This window comes from Alosa alosa, chromosome 13 (assembly GCF_017589495.1).
Source record: "Alosa alosa isolate M-15738 ecotype Scorff River chromosome 13, AALO_Geno_1.1, whole genome shotgun sequence".
NCBI lineage: Eukaryota > Metazoa > Chordata > Actinopteri > Clupeiformes > Clupeidae > Alosa > Alosa alosa.
In genome coordinates this window covers 33,838,227-33,854,635 of record NC_063201.1, presented here as the reverse complement: position 1 = coordinate 33,854,635, position 16,409 = coordinate 33,838,227, and the positions used below count along the sequence as shown (strand labels likewise).

General features: G+C 40.3%; 1 protein-coding gene across 5 annotated transcripts in view; it reads right to left on the bottom strand.

Annotated features, from left to right (window-relative positions):
- mag (myelin associated glycoprotein) overlaps positions 1 to 16,409 on the bottom strand; it is a 100,964-nt gene that overhangs the window by 35,689 nt on the left and 48,866 nt on the right. For all 5 annotated transcript variants that reach the window (XM_048260245.1, XM_048260247.1, XM_048260248.1 and 2 more), the window contains exons 2-6: positions 15,180 to 15,246; positions 11,864 to 12,232; positions 4,299 to 4,595; positions 1,865 to 2,122; positions 1,189 to 1,449 (exon numbers count right to left, since the gene is read on the bottom strand). In XM_048260245.1, the coding sequence (XP_048116202.1) occupies positions 1,189 to 1,449; positions 1,865 to 2,122; positions 4,299 to 4,595; positions 11,864 to 12,232; positions 15,180 to 15,225 (1,231 nt within the window). In that variant the 5' untranslated portion in view covers positions 15,226 to 15,246. The remainder of the gene's footprint in view (positions 1 to 1,188; positions 1,450 to 1,864; positions 2,123 to 4,298; positions 4,596 to 11,863; positions 12,233 to 15,179; positions 15,247 to 16,409) is intronic.

Here is a 16,409-nt window from a genome sequence, read left to right as displayed (position 1 = left end):
CTAGAGACTTAAAGACCTTGATGGCAGCATCCGGAATAAATCTACATGCATCTACTGTACAATCAGACAAAACTGGAACAGACACAACGTTCATGGGAAGGTTGCTAGAAGGCAGCCTCTGCTCTCAAGAAAGAACAAAACTTCCCAATTCAATTTCCGAGGCCTTCTGGAAGTCCATTGGAAGTCTGGAAGTCCAGCTAGCAGTGGCACATGAAAGCATAGCGAGTGGCAAAAAGTGAAGCACTGCACCAATGCCTATAGGCTATGCTGTGGGTGGCAGCTCACTGGTAGCTATTATTATTATGCTATTATTAACTTCAAATCAGCGCGATTTCCCCTTATAGGCTGGTAATGTTAGATGTTCCCTACAGACACTTATTTTTAACCATATAACCATTAACCCTCACATAGTTCTTCCCCTCTGCATGGTTTCCTACTTGCAGCCTCTACACTAACTTACTTGTTTCATCACGGCAGGGTATATGTAGTGCCAATAAGCAGAGCAAAAACCTTTAACTTTCTTTATTTCTTAAGGCTTTCTCTTTTCAAATATGCTGTTTTTTATACTCCATGCACATTCCATGTTTATGCTCTAATGTTTACTTTAATGGATCCTATAGTCATTTCCATGTATTAGCTGCATCACCTCTACATCCCCTCCTCTCTCTTTTCAGTTACCCTTTCTTAACATCACTGGCATCACAAGAATTTCAGTCATTCAACTAATATTTTCGATAGCTCTTTCCAATTGTCAATCATGCCCTTTTATATCATTTTAGACAGTTTTGTTTTGTTTTCAATGTATGCACTGTATGTATGTATGAGTTTTGAAAACGCATACTGCTTTGTGAATTATCCCAGCCAAAGCATTTCTTAATTTACAAATAAATAAAACATATTAGTTTTGTTGATTTTTAAAATCCCAGAGGGACTGAACCATAAAGCTAAATCATAAGCTTTAATCATAAAGAAGAAAATAAAAACCTTCCCATGTATAGCCCACCCCTGTGTAACTTCATAACTGAAGAAGTTTGGCAAAATCAATGTATAAACGTTGGTTAGGCAGGAAATTGCAGTAAATGTGCCCCCCACACACACACACACACAAAACACACACACACACATATTAATTCCATATTACAGAAATTACATTTAGTTAATGATATATTGGTAAGACTAATTACATACACTCCACTGTGATGTTAAGTGAGCTGGATGAACGCCCATGCTCATTCTCAGCCAAGCAACGATACTGGCCACTTTCTTGAGGTGTCAGCTCCACCAGTTCCAAGACAGAAAGCTCATCAGCTATAATGGTGCCCACCAGCTCCCCATCCTTTAGCCAAGTAAGAGTAGGCACTGGGCTGCCTTGTGTGTTGCAGTGGAGGTATATGGATGAACCCTCCAGCACTGTCAGAGAACTGTTCACCCAAGGATCACGGGGTGGATCTGCAAAAGCATGAGGAACATGAAATTGCATGAGATGAGAGGGAGACAGAGAGAGGTAGATGATAAAAGAAAGAAAACATATTTACAGTAGATGCATGATTGCCTCCATGTCATGCCATGACAGAATGTTTCAGTACATTTTGCAATGAGATTTAGTAAATGAGAGTCATGAAGACATGCTTTTTTAACTTGTCAATGCTCTATGACCATTTCCTTTATATGGCCATTACAGGCAGGGAAAGAAACAGTCAAATCGACTTTGTTGACTTTGTCAACATAAAAAAGTAGTTTTCTGCAGCATGATGCCTAAGCATTATCAAGGCAAGTCAAGCACCTGAATCATTAATTACCCCTAACAACAAGCTTGTTCATACTCAGGGAACCCCCAGGACGTTTAGGCATTGTGTAAACTCACACTTGACAGCCAGGTACATGGAGGTGTTCATAACACCATAGCCATTGTCACCAACACAGGTGTAGATACCCTCCTGGGTAGGATTCACGTCCTCTAGGTAGAGTGAGACATTTGAAGCTGTATCGGACAGAAGCTCTTCATCACCAAAGTGCCAAGAGATGCGGGACACTGGGTTACTGTCTACTTCACAGTGAAGCACCACTGAACTTCCTTCCATGACCTCTTGGGACACATTTACCCACACAGTTTGGGGAGCATCTGTCAATTGACAATGAAAATGATTCACACTCATAGTCTCTATACATTGAGCATGACGTATAACATGACATAACAGATTTTACTATTTGAAAGTCTATTACAAAATGAAATACTATCATTACCATTAACGTCATTCCACATCAAGTGACCATTGGTTGGCAGGTCAAGTCAGGGATTAATGCAGCCTTTCAAAACTACAGCAGTTGAGCTGTTTTAATGACTGATTATAAATAAAATGCTTAATTGTTGCTGGATTGCCTTGCCTTGCCTTTTACAATTGCATTTATAAAGTATTTCAAACCATTTTAGTATGATTATTTCAGTACAATGGCTCTATGTCTCCTGTAATTGTATAACGCTTAAACAGTTTATTGACTGTCAAACAGACAAATCTTAGATCTTATTGCATTTGTTCTAGTGTACAGCGTAACCTCTGGTTACGCCTCTTTGAAATAGAAACTGATGGGTGTTAGCCTGGCTAATTAACCATTTGCTGTCACACCATAATCATACACATTTATTATTAAAAGTTACACAAATAAAGCTACTAAGTACTTAGTACTTAGTTTTGAGGTTTGTTGGCGATGAAGGGCAGGTGATACAAAATGCAGCAGCTTTTAGAAAACTAAAAGAACTGTCCACATTACTCCAATACATAAGTCAAGGCACTAGGCTTCTAGTAAGTCACAGAATTTACTTTAAAGCACTACTCCTTGTTTAAAAATCACTAAATAAATAAATCAGACATGCCTCATCAGTAAACACCGTCCAGCTCTCTCGAGTCTCAGGCATACCTGTCAACACTTAGCTTTCCAAAAACGGGAGATTTTTTTACGGGGGGGGGTCAGTGTTTATACCGGATCTGTGTTTGCATATTTAATACGTTTCATACACGTGTTTCAACACTGCATTTCGGTCGTTGCTTTTACCATTACCATTACCTTACGCATGCCAGTTTTGTATCCACCAGCTGCCTGCCTGCAGCCTACTTCCAAAACTCCTTGCTGTCAGATTTGGTTCCGAGGGAACAAGTTCAGTGTATCAACAACACTCAATAACAGTTTATGTGACGTGTTAATCAATTAAATTCCCAAAAATTTCACAGCAGCTAGTTCTGGAGTAGGCCATTCATCTAGCCCGCTTGCTTACGACGAGACTCAGGCTGCGCAGTTAGCACCCGCTTCCTTATTTGGGTTTTGGGTTGCCAGGTTTGACAAAAAAAAAAAAATAGCCTATGACAAAACGGTTGAAATTGAAACTAAGTGATCGTGTATGTGTAGGGTGTATATCATACACAATCTGGCAACCTGAATGCATCAATGATTTTAAAATTAAGTTTAATGGCCATGCAAACTACGGGAGTTTTCCGGGAGAAATAACAAAACGGGAGGGTGTTGGGAGATGACCTTGAAATACGGGAGAAACCCGGGAAAAACGGGAGTGTTGACAGGTATGGTCTCAGGAGAAATACTTGTTAGTAAACTATTAGAACTAAACGTGCGATACAGCTCTGGAGCCAACTTTCGGAAGACATTGAAAACAGGGGCGGAGCTACGTGGTGGCCAAGGGTGGCCACGGCCACCACTGGTCAAAGCCCGGCGATCCTGCTTGCCCCTCCCCCCAGCTCCGTTGAGTGAACAGTAAAAAAAAAAAAGTGATTGCTGCCGTTTTCGATAGGAAACTGACTGTTTTGGCACTTGTATACATTTTCAGAATGTGTCAGCAGCTTGCCCTTCACCTTCCAACACTTTGCAAAGCAGGGACTGAACCTCACTGCACTACACTCACTGATCTACAACCATTGGCCCAGTCAGGTAATGTAGTAGACTACGGCTCTGATCCAATCTTGAGAAGAGCAGTGCGTGCAGGCTGCAGCAGTAGCGGGACAATTCAAAGTGGCCATCGGTTAAAAGCACTTGACAGTAGACCACTACTTAAAGCTGCAGTTAGCAAGTCTGACAGATTGAGGGGCCAAAATGTTGAATGTTTACAACTCTCATGCCCCTCCCCCACTACCACCGAGCACCCTCTCATAGAGTTTGTGCTCATCAGGGCGCACCAGACTGGAACATACTGAATTACCCCTGTGTATGAAATGTGCTATATAAAAAGAAACTTGACTTGACTTGACTTGACTTGATGTTAAATGAAGCGGAAGCCATTTTACACAACTTACACTTTACATCCAATGAAATGAGATGTTCATACACAAAGGTGGTGTTTGGATAGTGAACTCGACAGCCAAGCAGTTGGCCATTGTGCATTGGTCTGGGGGTAAAAGTTAAAGTGCTGGATATCACAGCTGTGTTACTGTCTTCCAAGTAGTCTGCAGTGAAGAGTGGATCTGGTAGATAATCTGTGTACATCCAGTGTATTTCAGGGCTCATATCAGGACAGTTGTCTGGAGCATAACATGTCAAATCAAGGCTGTCATCACTAACAATTTCCTCAGGTACATCAATGTTTGGTTGGTCTGAGGGAAAAAGGAAATGAGAAATTAGACAACAGAATTGTAAAATGAAAAGTGTAAGAATGTGGGTTTATGGAACCCCCACATCACACTATAGTGATTTAATGGAGTAATAATTTATCTTAAATTTAGTATGAACTCTTATAATTGTACTGCTACTACACTGAATATATCTGTACATGTTGTTCATACATTGTTCAAACTACATAGCCATATTTATTTTGCTCTAATATAGGGGCAGCCGTGGCCTACTGGTTAGCGCTTCGGACTTGTAACCGGAGGCACTTGTAACCGGAGGGTTGCCGATTCGAACCCGACTGCTCCCCGAGCGCCGCTTTTGATGCAGGCAGCTCACTGCACCGGGATTAGTGTGTGGTTCACCTCACTGTGTGCCGAGTGTGTTTCACTAAATCACAGATTGGGATAAATGCAGAGACCAAATTTCCCTCACAGGATCAAAATAGTATATGGTTACTGCTAATACACTAATATATATATATATTTTTTTTTTATCACATTGCACTTTTCTGCTTTTTTTGCACTGCTTTTTTTGCAGACGCAAACTGCATTTCGTTGTCTTTGTACTTGTACTCTGCACAATATGACAGTTGAATCTAATCTAATCTAAACCATGTAATAATAGATTTTGGCTTTACATTTTTTGTCCGTCCTCAAGCTCGTTCAGAATAGCTAGATGGTTGGGCTGGTATAAGACATCTGAAGTTTGCCTACAAAAGGAACCAAAGCTGCCATCTTTGCCCATATAAGGAGATCCGGGTGTTAACTGAAGCTAACTACATTGCAAGTTAGCTCTGGGGTAGCAAAAATCACCGAATCACCGTAGATCACAATACCCACTCAAAGGCAGAGGACAAAAGTGTGTAGTGCTAAGGGACTGCATTTCAGATTTCTCCGTTCCTCTGAGAGTGAACAGGTGTGATAATTCAAAATCCCCATGTTATTTTCCCATAGGAAAATTCACAAGACACCAGATCTCCTTATATGGGCAAAGATGGTAGCTTCTGAGAACTTCAGAGGTCTATTGGCCTTCAGGTTGATGATTAATTATAACACCTGTCAGGGGGAGGAGCTTGTTGCAATTAGTGGAGGATCCTTAAGAGGACAGGAAGTTCATCAGAGAGGGAGACACACAGGAGATGAGAGAACAGCTGTGTCAGTGCTCTCAGATCTGTATTTTGGCACATTGAATTTTTCCAAATGTTTTCTTGTTTGCTGCTGCATTATATTCTGGACCCTGCTCTGGCTACATTCCCACAAGGACGGGGGAATGGCAAACAGCAGATGGTGTGTGCATTTCCAACACAGAGGGAGATAAACAGTAGGCCTACAACAAATTGTTCAGATCGTTGTTTTGTTCACACTTTGATTCAGGGTTTCAGAGCAAATGATAACATCAGAAATATATACAGTATGTCTAAATTCATACTCATGACTGTAACCAGGGAGGCAATAAACAAAGGGTTTAGACACCCCCTTGTTTGGCTGGACCATCCATCTGGGTTGAGTTGAACTTTTAAAAGTAAGAGTGCTCATAGACCAGTTGCACATTTTGATTTTGTTATTTGTCATGTAGGGCGGCTAATTAAACATGATGCCTGGAATGTGTCAATAGAATGTGTTACGTTTTTATGTGTCGGATGGTGATGTGTCAGATGGTGGGGGTACGCGAGCCGAGTCAGGATATAGGTGGTGGTACACAGGAAAAAAAGTTTGGGATTGGGGGCCAAGCAGCGAAGCTGCGAGGCACCATTAGTGATTGTACCTTTTCCTATTATTATGCAACTTTCTTCTGCAATGGGAGTCTATGGCAGTCCATAGAACCGATTTTCATGAACCACCAACCAACCAATTGAAATTGCCGCCAAACAGGAAGTGAACTTACTCAGGACCAAATCCTGAGGATGTACAAAAAATATGTTGACCTGTGACCACTAAGGGGGTGCAAGAGTTAGGAAAATGTTAGGAAAACTCATTCTCAGCAAGGCTTTCACATATAAAAATGAAGCTACAGTAGGTATGTGTATGGAGGGGTGTGTGTGTGGGGGGGGGGGGTAATGGGGGCTAATGGGGTGTGTGGCGGAAAGGGTTTATCTGTGTGTGTGGGGGGGGGGGGGCATGTGGGTTTGGACTTTTTGATTATATTGCTAAATGTTGGGACTGATGGGCACTGAAATCTGTTTTTTTTTTTGATGGTTCACTATTACGTTTCATGCAGTTGGAAAAATGCCAGGATTTACACCGCTGTTTATTGCGAGACAAGGCAGCGTTCATTGAACAGGGGCTGTGCTGTAATGGAAACCTTTTTGCGTAGCCAAGTAGCCTACATTGAGTTATTGTTTAATTATGCATGATTTAGGCCTACGTTTTATTAAATTTGTAGGCTGGAATGCCTTGAGTCGCGGCAACAATTGTAGTAGCCTATGCTTCAGCCTAAGCTCGAAGGGGGCAGCAAGCGAATGAGCTTGAGAGCGAGTCTTTGCTTCTTGCAGCTATATTTCTATATGAGATTGATTTAAAAATGTCGTAGTAATACTGACACCTACAGGTCGAACTGTTGAGTTGCATTTAATTGTAAATTGTGTGTGATCAGCCTAACTAGCAGTGCACAATGTGCATACAGTCTTTTGGTGCTACACTGTACACAGAGTTGGGTGTGCTAAAGAAAGGAATACAGTTAAGTGTTACAGCAACTCTGGTCGGAAGGCGCACACGGTATGTTGGTTTGCAGAGCCGGACAGTAACGGAGTACATTTACTTGAGTACAGTACTTGACTAATTTTGAGGGATCTGTACTTTACTCGAGTATCATTTTTGGGGAGTACTCATGACCAGTGTTGTAATGTAACGGAGTACAAATACTTTGTTACTGTACTTAAGCAGAAATTTAACGTATCTGTACTTTACTTCGCTATTTAAATTTATGTCAACTTTTACTTTTACTCCACTACATTTCCTAGATAAAATGTATACTTTTACTCCGTTATATTTCCACTAAGCATCTTCGTTACTCGTTACTAAAACATAAAATTAGAAGAAATGTGTGCGACTGCAATAAGGGAGGTTCTGCGAATCACTGCTCCTAGATTGCATTACGCACGCTCCGCACGCTGCACGCTCTATTTCAGCGCTTGTTTGTTGCTAAAGGAGGAGGACGCACTGAAACCGCCATGGAAGCACGGGCACCTATTTGGAGGACCACTGATAGTGGTGAACTCGGTAAACAGGGCAGTGGTGAAGAGAACGTCATACACCCGTGGCCGTATTTGCAAGAAATGTTTCTCACTCCGCTACCTTGCCTCAGCAGCCTGTGAAAGCCTATTTAGCATCGCGACTTGTCTTCAGTCCAAGAAGAGCAAGACTGAATCAGGCCTGGGGTGGGTAATCGGGAGAATTCCCGGTGGGCCGCTTCACTTTTGGGCCGGTCGAGGAAAAAAATATTGACATTTGTCACGTTAGTCTATCTTTTTTAAGTAGGACACGTTCCGCATTCTGTGCATGACACAAATGCAATGCCTCTGCATGGGTTGTGGCCTACGTGAGGGAGTTCTCCCCTCCCAAAAAGAGTTGGTTGGGTCCATATAGCCCGTCTTTTCCAAAAAGTTTTCTCAGGTACGGATAGCCAAGCCGGCCCTACAGTAGACACAAACGTCAGGAAGGATGGATGGTAGAAAGAGGCCAGGAGAGACTGAGCAGCAGATCAACCAGTCGACCACTGAAAATGATGAGCCCGAAATTAGTGATGAGGAGGCCATGACTACAGGGAGAGGATAATTTAAAGTTATTTAATGTAAGAAAGAGCAATTACCCTACATGATAAACCTATATGCCTTGTTTGCTCAGAAGAGGGTGTAGTAAAAGAGTAGGCTAAATCACCAAACAACAATATAGCCTACCCATGCAAAAAACATGTAGCCTAAACATTAGTTCAATATGCCTCTTTGTGGAAGCGTGGGATAGGCTACATTTCAAAGGCATTCTTTCTTTCTTTCTGTTTTTGTTAACTTGTGGAATAGTGGAATCTTTTTTGTTAGGTTCTCAGTTGAAGTGAATTATTATATAACCTTTACACATTTGTTGAACCATGGTAATGATAAACACTACAGGATAGTAAGAGCTGAAATGTTGCTTCATTTATCCAATTTCCACCACTATGGAAAACGTGGGCCAGTCTTGGGCCTGAAACTCCCGGGCACTGAATTCTGGCAACTTTGAAAACCAGCTTCTTTTGAAGATGAACACCTTTTCAGTTTTAACTAATGACTGGCATTTTAGTAGCTGGACATAGGTGTGTGTGTGAGAGAGTGAGATGGTGACCTGGGGAGTAAGCCCTAGAAATGCTCATACCACATGACCAAAATGTTCTCCCTACCAGCAAGTCATTTTTTTCTTAAAGAAATAAGTTATTTATTTTTCATTTTTACCTGAAGTTCATACAAAAGTGAAATTTCTGTTTCTGTTTTTTTCTTTGATAGAAGATATGGGAACCCTGAATATGCTTTATGCTTTACTATAAGAAAGCCAAAATAGGCCCCAGCTGTGGCGCGGCTGGCTGGGGCACCTGCACTGTGCGCCGGCGACCCGGGTTCGATTCCCACCCCGTGGTCCTTTCCGGATCCCACCCCGACTCTCTCTCTCCCACTCACTTCCTGTCATTCTCCACTGTCCTGTCAAATCAAAGGCATAAAAAGCCCCCCAAAAAAAAAAAAAAAAGAAAGACAAAATAAAAGTTTATATTAATAAATAAAAGTTAAAAATAAAACCGCTTGCTTTTTACTTTTTACTTTTACTTCAAATACTTAAGTACATTTAAATAGCAGAAAATTACTTTTGATACTTAAGTACAGTATATATCAGATACTTTAAGACTTTTACTTAAGTAATATTCTAAAAGGTAACTTTCACTTCTACCAAAGTCTTTTTCTAGTACGATACTTGTACTTTTACTCAAGTATTGCTTGCTAGGACTTTATACAACACTGCTCATGACTTTACTCAAGTACATTTGAGAGGCAAATATTGTACTCTTTACTCCACTACATTTCTATCCATAACCGTGAGTACCCGTTACTTCTTCTAAAAAAAAGGAAACAAGAAAAATCTCGGAAACCCTCAATTTGTTGTTTCCCTCTCAAACGTGATTGGATTGTGCAGGCACCACTGATTGGGACAGCCTATCAGCAATCACCTTTAGCTTTCCGCCAAAGTCAACTCCATGGTCAGATTTAGATAAGAGACGAAACCATGGACGAAACAATGGATGAAGACGCAGCAGGTCCATCCCGGGAATTTTCTGAACAAGTTAATGATTTAATTTAACTTGTTAATGAAAATAATTTAACTTGTTAATGACAAGTTTTTTGCTTCAAGTGTTTCAATTACAAAATAGTATTTTGTACATGTATTTGAAATATGTATTTTAAATAGATGTATTAGAAATACTGCCCATCCCTGGCAACATGGTAAAAAGATTACTTGATTTTACTTTTACATTCTCCAAGGTATTAACATTAACATTTTTCATAACTCCATGTAGGACGTTTCTGTACATAAATGTAGCACTGTGGCAGTAGTAATGCAATATTTAGAAAATGTAGGCTACTCTTGTACTCTTGATACTCAGGTACTTTTAAAAACAAGTACTTCAGTACTTTTACCTATGTAGACATCTGACTGTTGTACTTTTACTTGTATTTGAGTATAATTTAGCAAAGGGTATCTGTACTTTTACTGAAGTAATGAAGCTGTGTACTCTGTCCACCTCTGTTGGTTTGTGATGTGCAATTCATGTTTGTATTGTAATGTATAACAGTACAAATGTTTCTTAAGGTCATTAATGGTAGTTTAACACCTGAGCAAGATGCTATTGAATATCTATAGATGTTAAGGCCCCGTTTACACGAAGGGAAGGCGCAGTGATGATGACGTTCTGATGTCGTGTCAACTGAGAGAAACGGGGTTTTAGGTTCTCAAACGTCACATTACGCGCCAGAAAATCCTTAATGTCATGTGAGCGCCTTATGTTTACAATTTGTTTGGCTACTGATCATCGATGCTATTAAGGTGGTACTCATTTTTACGTTTGTGCAACGAGAAATAGCAAACGAGATTTGTTGCTGTTGTTGCTATTTTTCGGGATTCTGATTGGCTAACGTGGGATTGATCTTCTCCTTACACTGTCACCGACAGGTTTGGCATGCTCTTGACGGCATTTATACACGGGGAAACTTCTCTGAAAACTGACAGGTGTGCACAATGTTATTTTTGAAAACGGAGAGGGTGAAATGTCCATTTATTCAAATAGCCGGCCATGTATAAACGTAGCCTAAGAACATGCTGATGTACAGTATACTTATATGTGAGAATATAATTATATACTTAATTTCAGTTTTTCACGGTGTTTGACGGTAATTGAATGTGCTTGAAGTTGTGTCGAATTGACGAACATTGACAAATATCAGTTAAAGCGTACGTTTTAGTCTGACCAGAAGAATAAGTTTGGGAGCAGCTACACCCTTTATTTTGGAATTGACTGTCTTTGTTAGTCAGACCATTCATGTATTTAGGTATGAAAGCATTGACCTAGTCTAGAAAGCATTGGCCTAGCCTAGAAAGCTAGAAGCACCCCTAGCGGCAGCAAATTATATTTGCTGCCAGGGCTAGTCTAGCAAATCTCCGTTGGCTTGTGAGATCCAGAAATTGAAACTCAATCAGGCCAATGAAATCGTGTGGGCTTAACATAATGATTGATGGCAGAGTTGCAACGGTTTGGCTTGAATTCCCTGCTACTTGAAAAAAAATAAGATGTCCTTTGTCCGCTGTCCTATTGCGTGCAGAGGGAATTTGAAAGACAACTGATTATCCCGCCCCTCGGACTGAGCACTGCGAACGGTGAGTGCCCAGACCCTACATTTTAATGTGGGTCTGGCTCGTCAGGCTAGCATTGACCATCTTGCCCTGGAAACAGATATATTTTGTAAGTGAAGCACATAACCCCTCTTCTACTGCACTTTTTACCCCCCCACACTTTGCACAAATAGGCTGACACCAGACATAATTTCACTGCATTTCTTACTTCCAGTAACTATATGCATGTGACCATAAACTTCCTTGTATCCTTGTATCCTTGTATCAAATGTAATTAAGTAGAGGCAATACAATTATACATTTAACAAGACACAAGCCTAGTAATTAGGGCATAAGCTTAAACATTCATTCATGAGCATCATCATTAGCCACCACAAAAAACTCACCCAGGACCTTTACTTCTGAAAAATCTGGGTATGTATAAATATTGGCTCCACCAAGGTCTGCACGAAAGTAGTATCTTCCAGAGTGCTCAGGACCGATGTTGCTGATCCTCAGTGTACAGTTCTTCTGGTGCAGGTCACCAAGTAGTTTAGTGCGGCCTTTGTAACTCTCGTGCACAATGTCTGTCCGAGATTTGAATACCACAGGAGGGAATAACTGTGGATATGGCTGACCAAAATACCATATTCCATGGACCCCACGATAAGGCCTGACTCCCGAAGGGTACATAAATGAACAGGGGATAACTACACATGAGTTGGTCATGGCTGAGATATCCCGTGGCATCCATACATTCCACTGTGTTTTGACAACTTAGAAAGTTGAGAGGGTAAGAAAAGGAAGAGGAAAATTGAGAGGGAAAAAAGAAAGGGTAACAGACCAGAAGAACTGAATCAGAGATGAGCAGGCATATTCACAAATTAACAATATATCTTAAGCATTTATTGTTTTTATATCACAAATCATCAGTTGTATATAAATTTATATTTACCATAACATTAACTTACTTATTCTTACTTTACTACTACTGTAACATTATACAGTTACACTTTACTTGACAGTATCGACATAAGAGTGACATGACACTGTCATGACACATGAACCCTAACCCTAATCCTAATTTTTAACCTGAATTTAACCCGAATTTAAAAACCGAATGTCACTTACATGTAATAACAGAAGCTTTATGTCATAAACGTTTATGACTTGTTTATGACACGTTCATGACAGTGTCATGTCACTCTTATGTCGATACTGTCAAGTAAAGTGTAACCCATTATTTTTAAAAGATAAGTGGTCATTTATCCACAAATCAAGTAACAATCTTATATGTTTGATAGTAAATCTTATGTAAGGGATAATGTATAGAACACCGGTCAATATTGGGAAAATAAGTCCCGACAGGGCGAACCGGACTTGCTTCACCCTGAAGGGACTTATTTTCCCAATAATGACCGGCGTTCTATACATTATCCCGCTTATTATATGGCCACTTGCCAAAAGGAAAAACTACACTCCACAATATGTCTCTTTTACATTTATTTGTTAACGTTTCATTGTGGCTTTTGCTGAGAAACAAATAGTTCGCAACACACGTTGAACTTCAACCAAATGTTCTTTAGAACACAGCTGATCAACCGTCTGCCTTCACTTTTGAATGAAAATGGGAGGTCCTTAGACGAAAATAATGACCGGTAGAACTTTGGGAAATCCCATTCAAATCAGTGGAGAGTTCTACTTGCATTGTGAAGAGCCGTATAATAAATGATTGTTATACCATGGTCTAGGTTGAAAAGAGTGTCGTTTAAAAAGTGATATACTACACCTATAAAATTATTATGACGTTGCTTGACAACGCCCGAATTAGTCTGTTCAAATGTCCGATTAACATTCCACAGCGTTGCAATAAACAGCTGAATGATTTTAGCTCTAAAACTCATTTATTAATAATTGATTTCATATTTATTTATTTCGTAAGTGACCATGGTATAAACTGGATAATGCCCTTCGATGCGTCCATTATCAGAAATAAATGGACTTCGCGGAAGCAACCGTCCGACGCAAACTCTGCGTCGTCCATTTATTTCTGATAATGGACACCTCGTCAGGCATTATCCCTTACATAATAAATGTTTTTGTCAAGATTACAATAATGACTGGACATTGAAAGTCCACACCTTCAACACTGTTGAGGATATAAAGATAATAACTTTCTAACTTCCAGCTATATTTTTCATCATGCACTCCACTTCAATTGAACATTGCACCCACAGGCATGTCAATTAAAAAAAATAGGTGTGGTCAGGCACATGATCCAAAAATCGATATCTCACACCTTCTAAAAATCATTAAGCCACTGACCAAGAAAAATCTGGTCTGAAGCGAAATGCGCATATAAAGCACAGCTGAAGATCTCACGAGATGTAAGCAGCCCTTAGCAACGTGTCTGCAGATTTTTATTATTATTATTAACATTATTGGGGTGTTAAGTGTTTTTTTTTATGTGTGTTTCTTTTTTTTTTTCAGGCTATGTTTTCTATGAGACCACGGTGAAGTTACTATATATGTAGTAATACTATATATAAGTAATTATATATATATATATATATATATATATAATATAATTTATTTAATTTTTTTTTTTTTGGGGGTAACTTCACCTTCAACTTCAACTTCACTTCAACTCATTTATAAATCGTGCACTGTCATTTTAAGAACATTGTGTGTACACGTTTAGTTCTCAATGATCTTTTGCCAGCTCTATGGCTAGTGCTGTGCCTATGGCTGTGCCCTCTTAAAGTTTATAAATGGTCAGTATTGGGGACTACTGTTGCTTTAATGATTTCCTTTTAAAATTTTCTTATAAAAAGGAGATATAAATTATCAACAATGACAAGCCAGCTGGAACCTGCAACTCTCTATCTTCCTCTTGTGCGTGCTCAAAAGCGTTCCCAATTAAATGGAGTAGCATAATTTTCAGATGTATTAAGGGCCCCCCACTAATTGTCGTATATGTGGGAGGGAGGGGTTTGGGGGTCCTCCCCCAGAATGTTTTTTATTCGTTTGATGTGATTTCCTGTATTCTGGTGCATTTTGGGGATGGCCAATACTAAATTCAATCAGATTCATAGCCTATATCCTGATTTGTTGATATTGAGGCAATGATTCCATGCAGTGGCTTGGGCTTCAGGGCCCCCTGACCTCTTGGGCCCCTGGGCCTGGGCCCGGTAGGCCCGTGCAGTAATCCATCCCTGCATACTGCCGTCATACACATGGCTCAAACCGCGCTGAAACAGGACCCAGCTAGGAAATAGAAGGGGCACCTATTTTTTTCCCACTTGACGTGAGCGGTTCTGTCTAGAAATACACTGAAAAGATTGGTCGATAAGTCATAAGCTTCTGGTAATTAATTGGCTTTCTGGTTTTCATTTCAGCACATTAATGTTATTCACTGTGGATTTATGACCATAATCAAAGGCAAACTCTATGTACGATAGTAGCAGCTCTGCGGCAGCACCACCTCTTCCTCTTAGTGTGAACACACACAGACCTCCACCTTGGCAACAACTCAACCCAGCCATTCCGCAAATGTGATGGAGGAAATATGTCCTGGCTCTTATAAAAGAAAATGGGTGGGAACCCTGAAAGGCATAAATCTCTGCAATACTAGAACCACATTAACATAAAATGAATAGTGTATACACAGTGTTTGCCATACTGTTAAGCAAAACTAGAGGAGATGGAAGTACGACTTCATACCTTTGATTGCTATGAAAATGAGCAAAAGTAGCTCCCAGCACTTCATGGTCCTCTATGCCTCAGATATCTGGAGGTAGAAAGAAATTACATTTACAATATCAACTGAGGCTATAAGGACAGACACCTTGAACACCTAGGTTTAAATACTGATGAATGAAATAGGTTGAGAATGTGTTGTAATGTTTCACTGGCTTATCTCCTCCATTTCTATGTGTAAGGGTGGCAGTAGAATGCAGTGATGATATCAGCTTATATTAACCTAAAGCAGGGGCAGGGATCAGACCTTTCAAAAGCTGAATGCAGGTCAACAAAACCAGCCCAGACATACTGTATTCCACCCAAGGGGCACACTACAATTGGTTGAGCATACTCACTAATCCTGGCAGTAGCTTACCTTTACATGTGCACAGGGGCGACACCAGGGGGCGCTATAGCTACCCCTGGATTATCCATAGCACCCCCAACAAAATAATGGTTTATATCTAATTTAAACATATTTAACCGCATCAAGACACATGTCCTTTTCCGTGTAGACAGACGCATGAATATACTGAACATGCAACAGTGCTCTGTTCCCAAAGCATGCTTTCTTTATATATGTTCTGCAGCGTTAGGGCCTCCTCGATGAGGAGACGAGCTGGTCCGCGGATAATTTGTGCCACAATTGAATTAGTGTTATTAAATAAAGAGAAACAAATTACAGGGTAGGGGGTATGAGCGCTCAATCAATGTGTTCACTGCACAAGTGAAACTGAACCACTAGAGATAACGTGGATAGAAACAAAAAACAACGTTATCTAAAACAACAAATGAAGCGGATTCTTGCCATTCCATGAAAACAGCATAGAAACGGGCTAGTCTAAACCAAAATAATGGAAATAACAGGTCTTTGAATTGACACTAGTTAAGCTAGTATATGCAACACAAATATATTCCCTTTGTAATGCTGCTTTATTTTGAACAGACATGGGTCACACCTACTCAAAATTAGGCTGTTGTAAGTTAAAAGCCTGGCTAACATCAGACCTCATCTCATTGAGAAGGGGTCTGGGAACTAGACATTCATTTTCTCATATTTGAAACGTGTTTTACGAATGCCCAGAGCCGTTGACTGGGTGCTACGAATGTCTATCAAATGCGTCTGTACATAGCTTCGGTGTGTCGTCATCGTCTTGCTGCCCTCCCTCCGTTCTGTGATTGGTTCCTTCGTTGAGGTGAAAACGAAGTCCA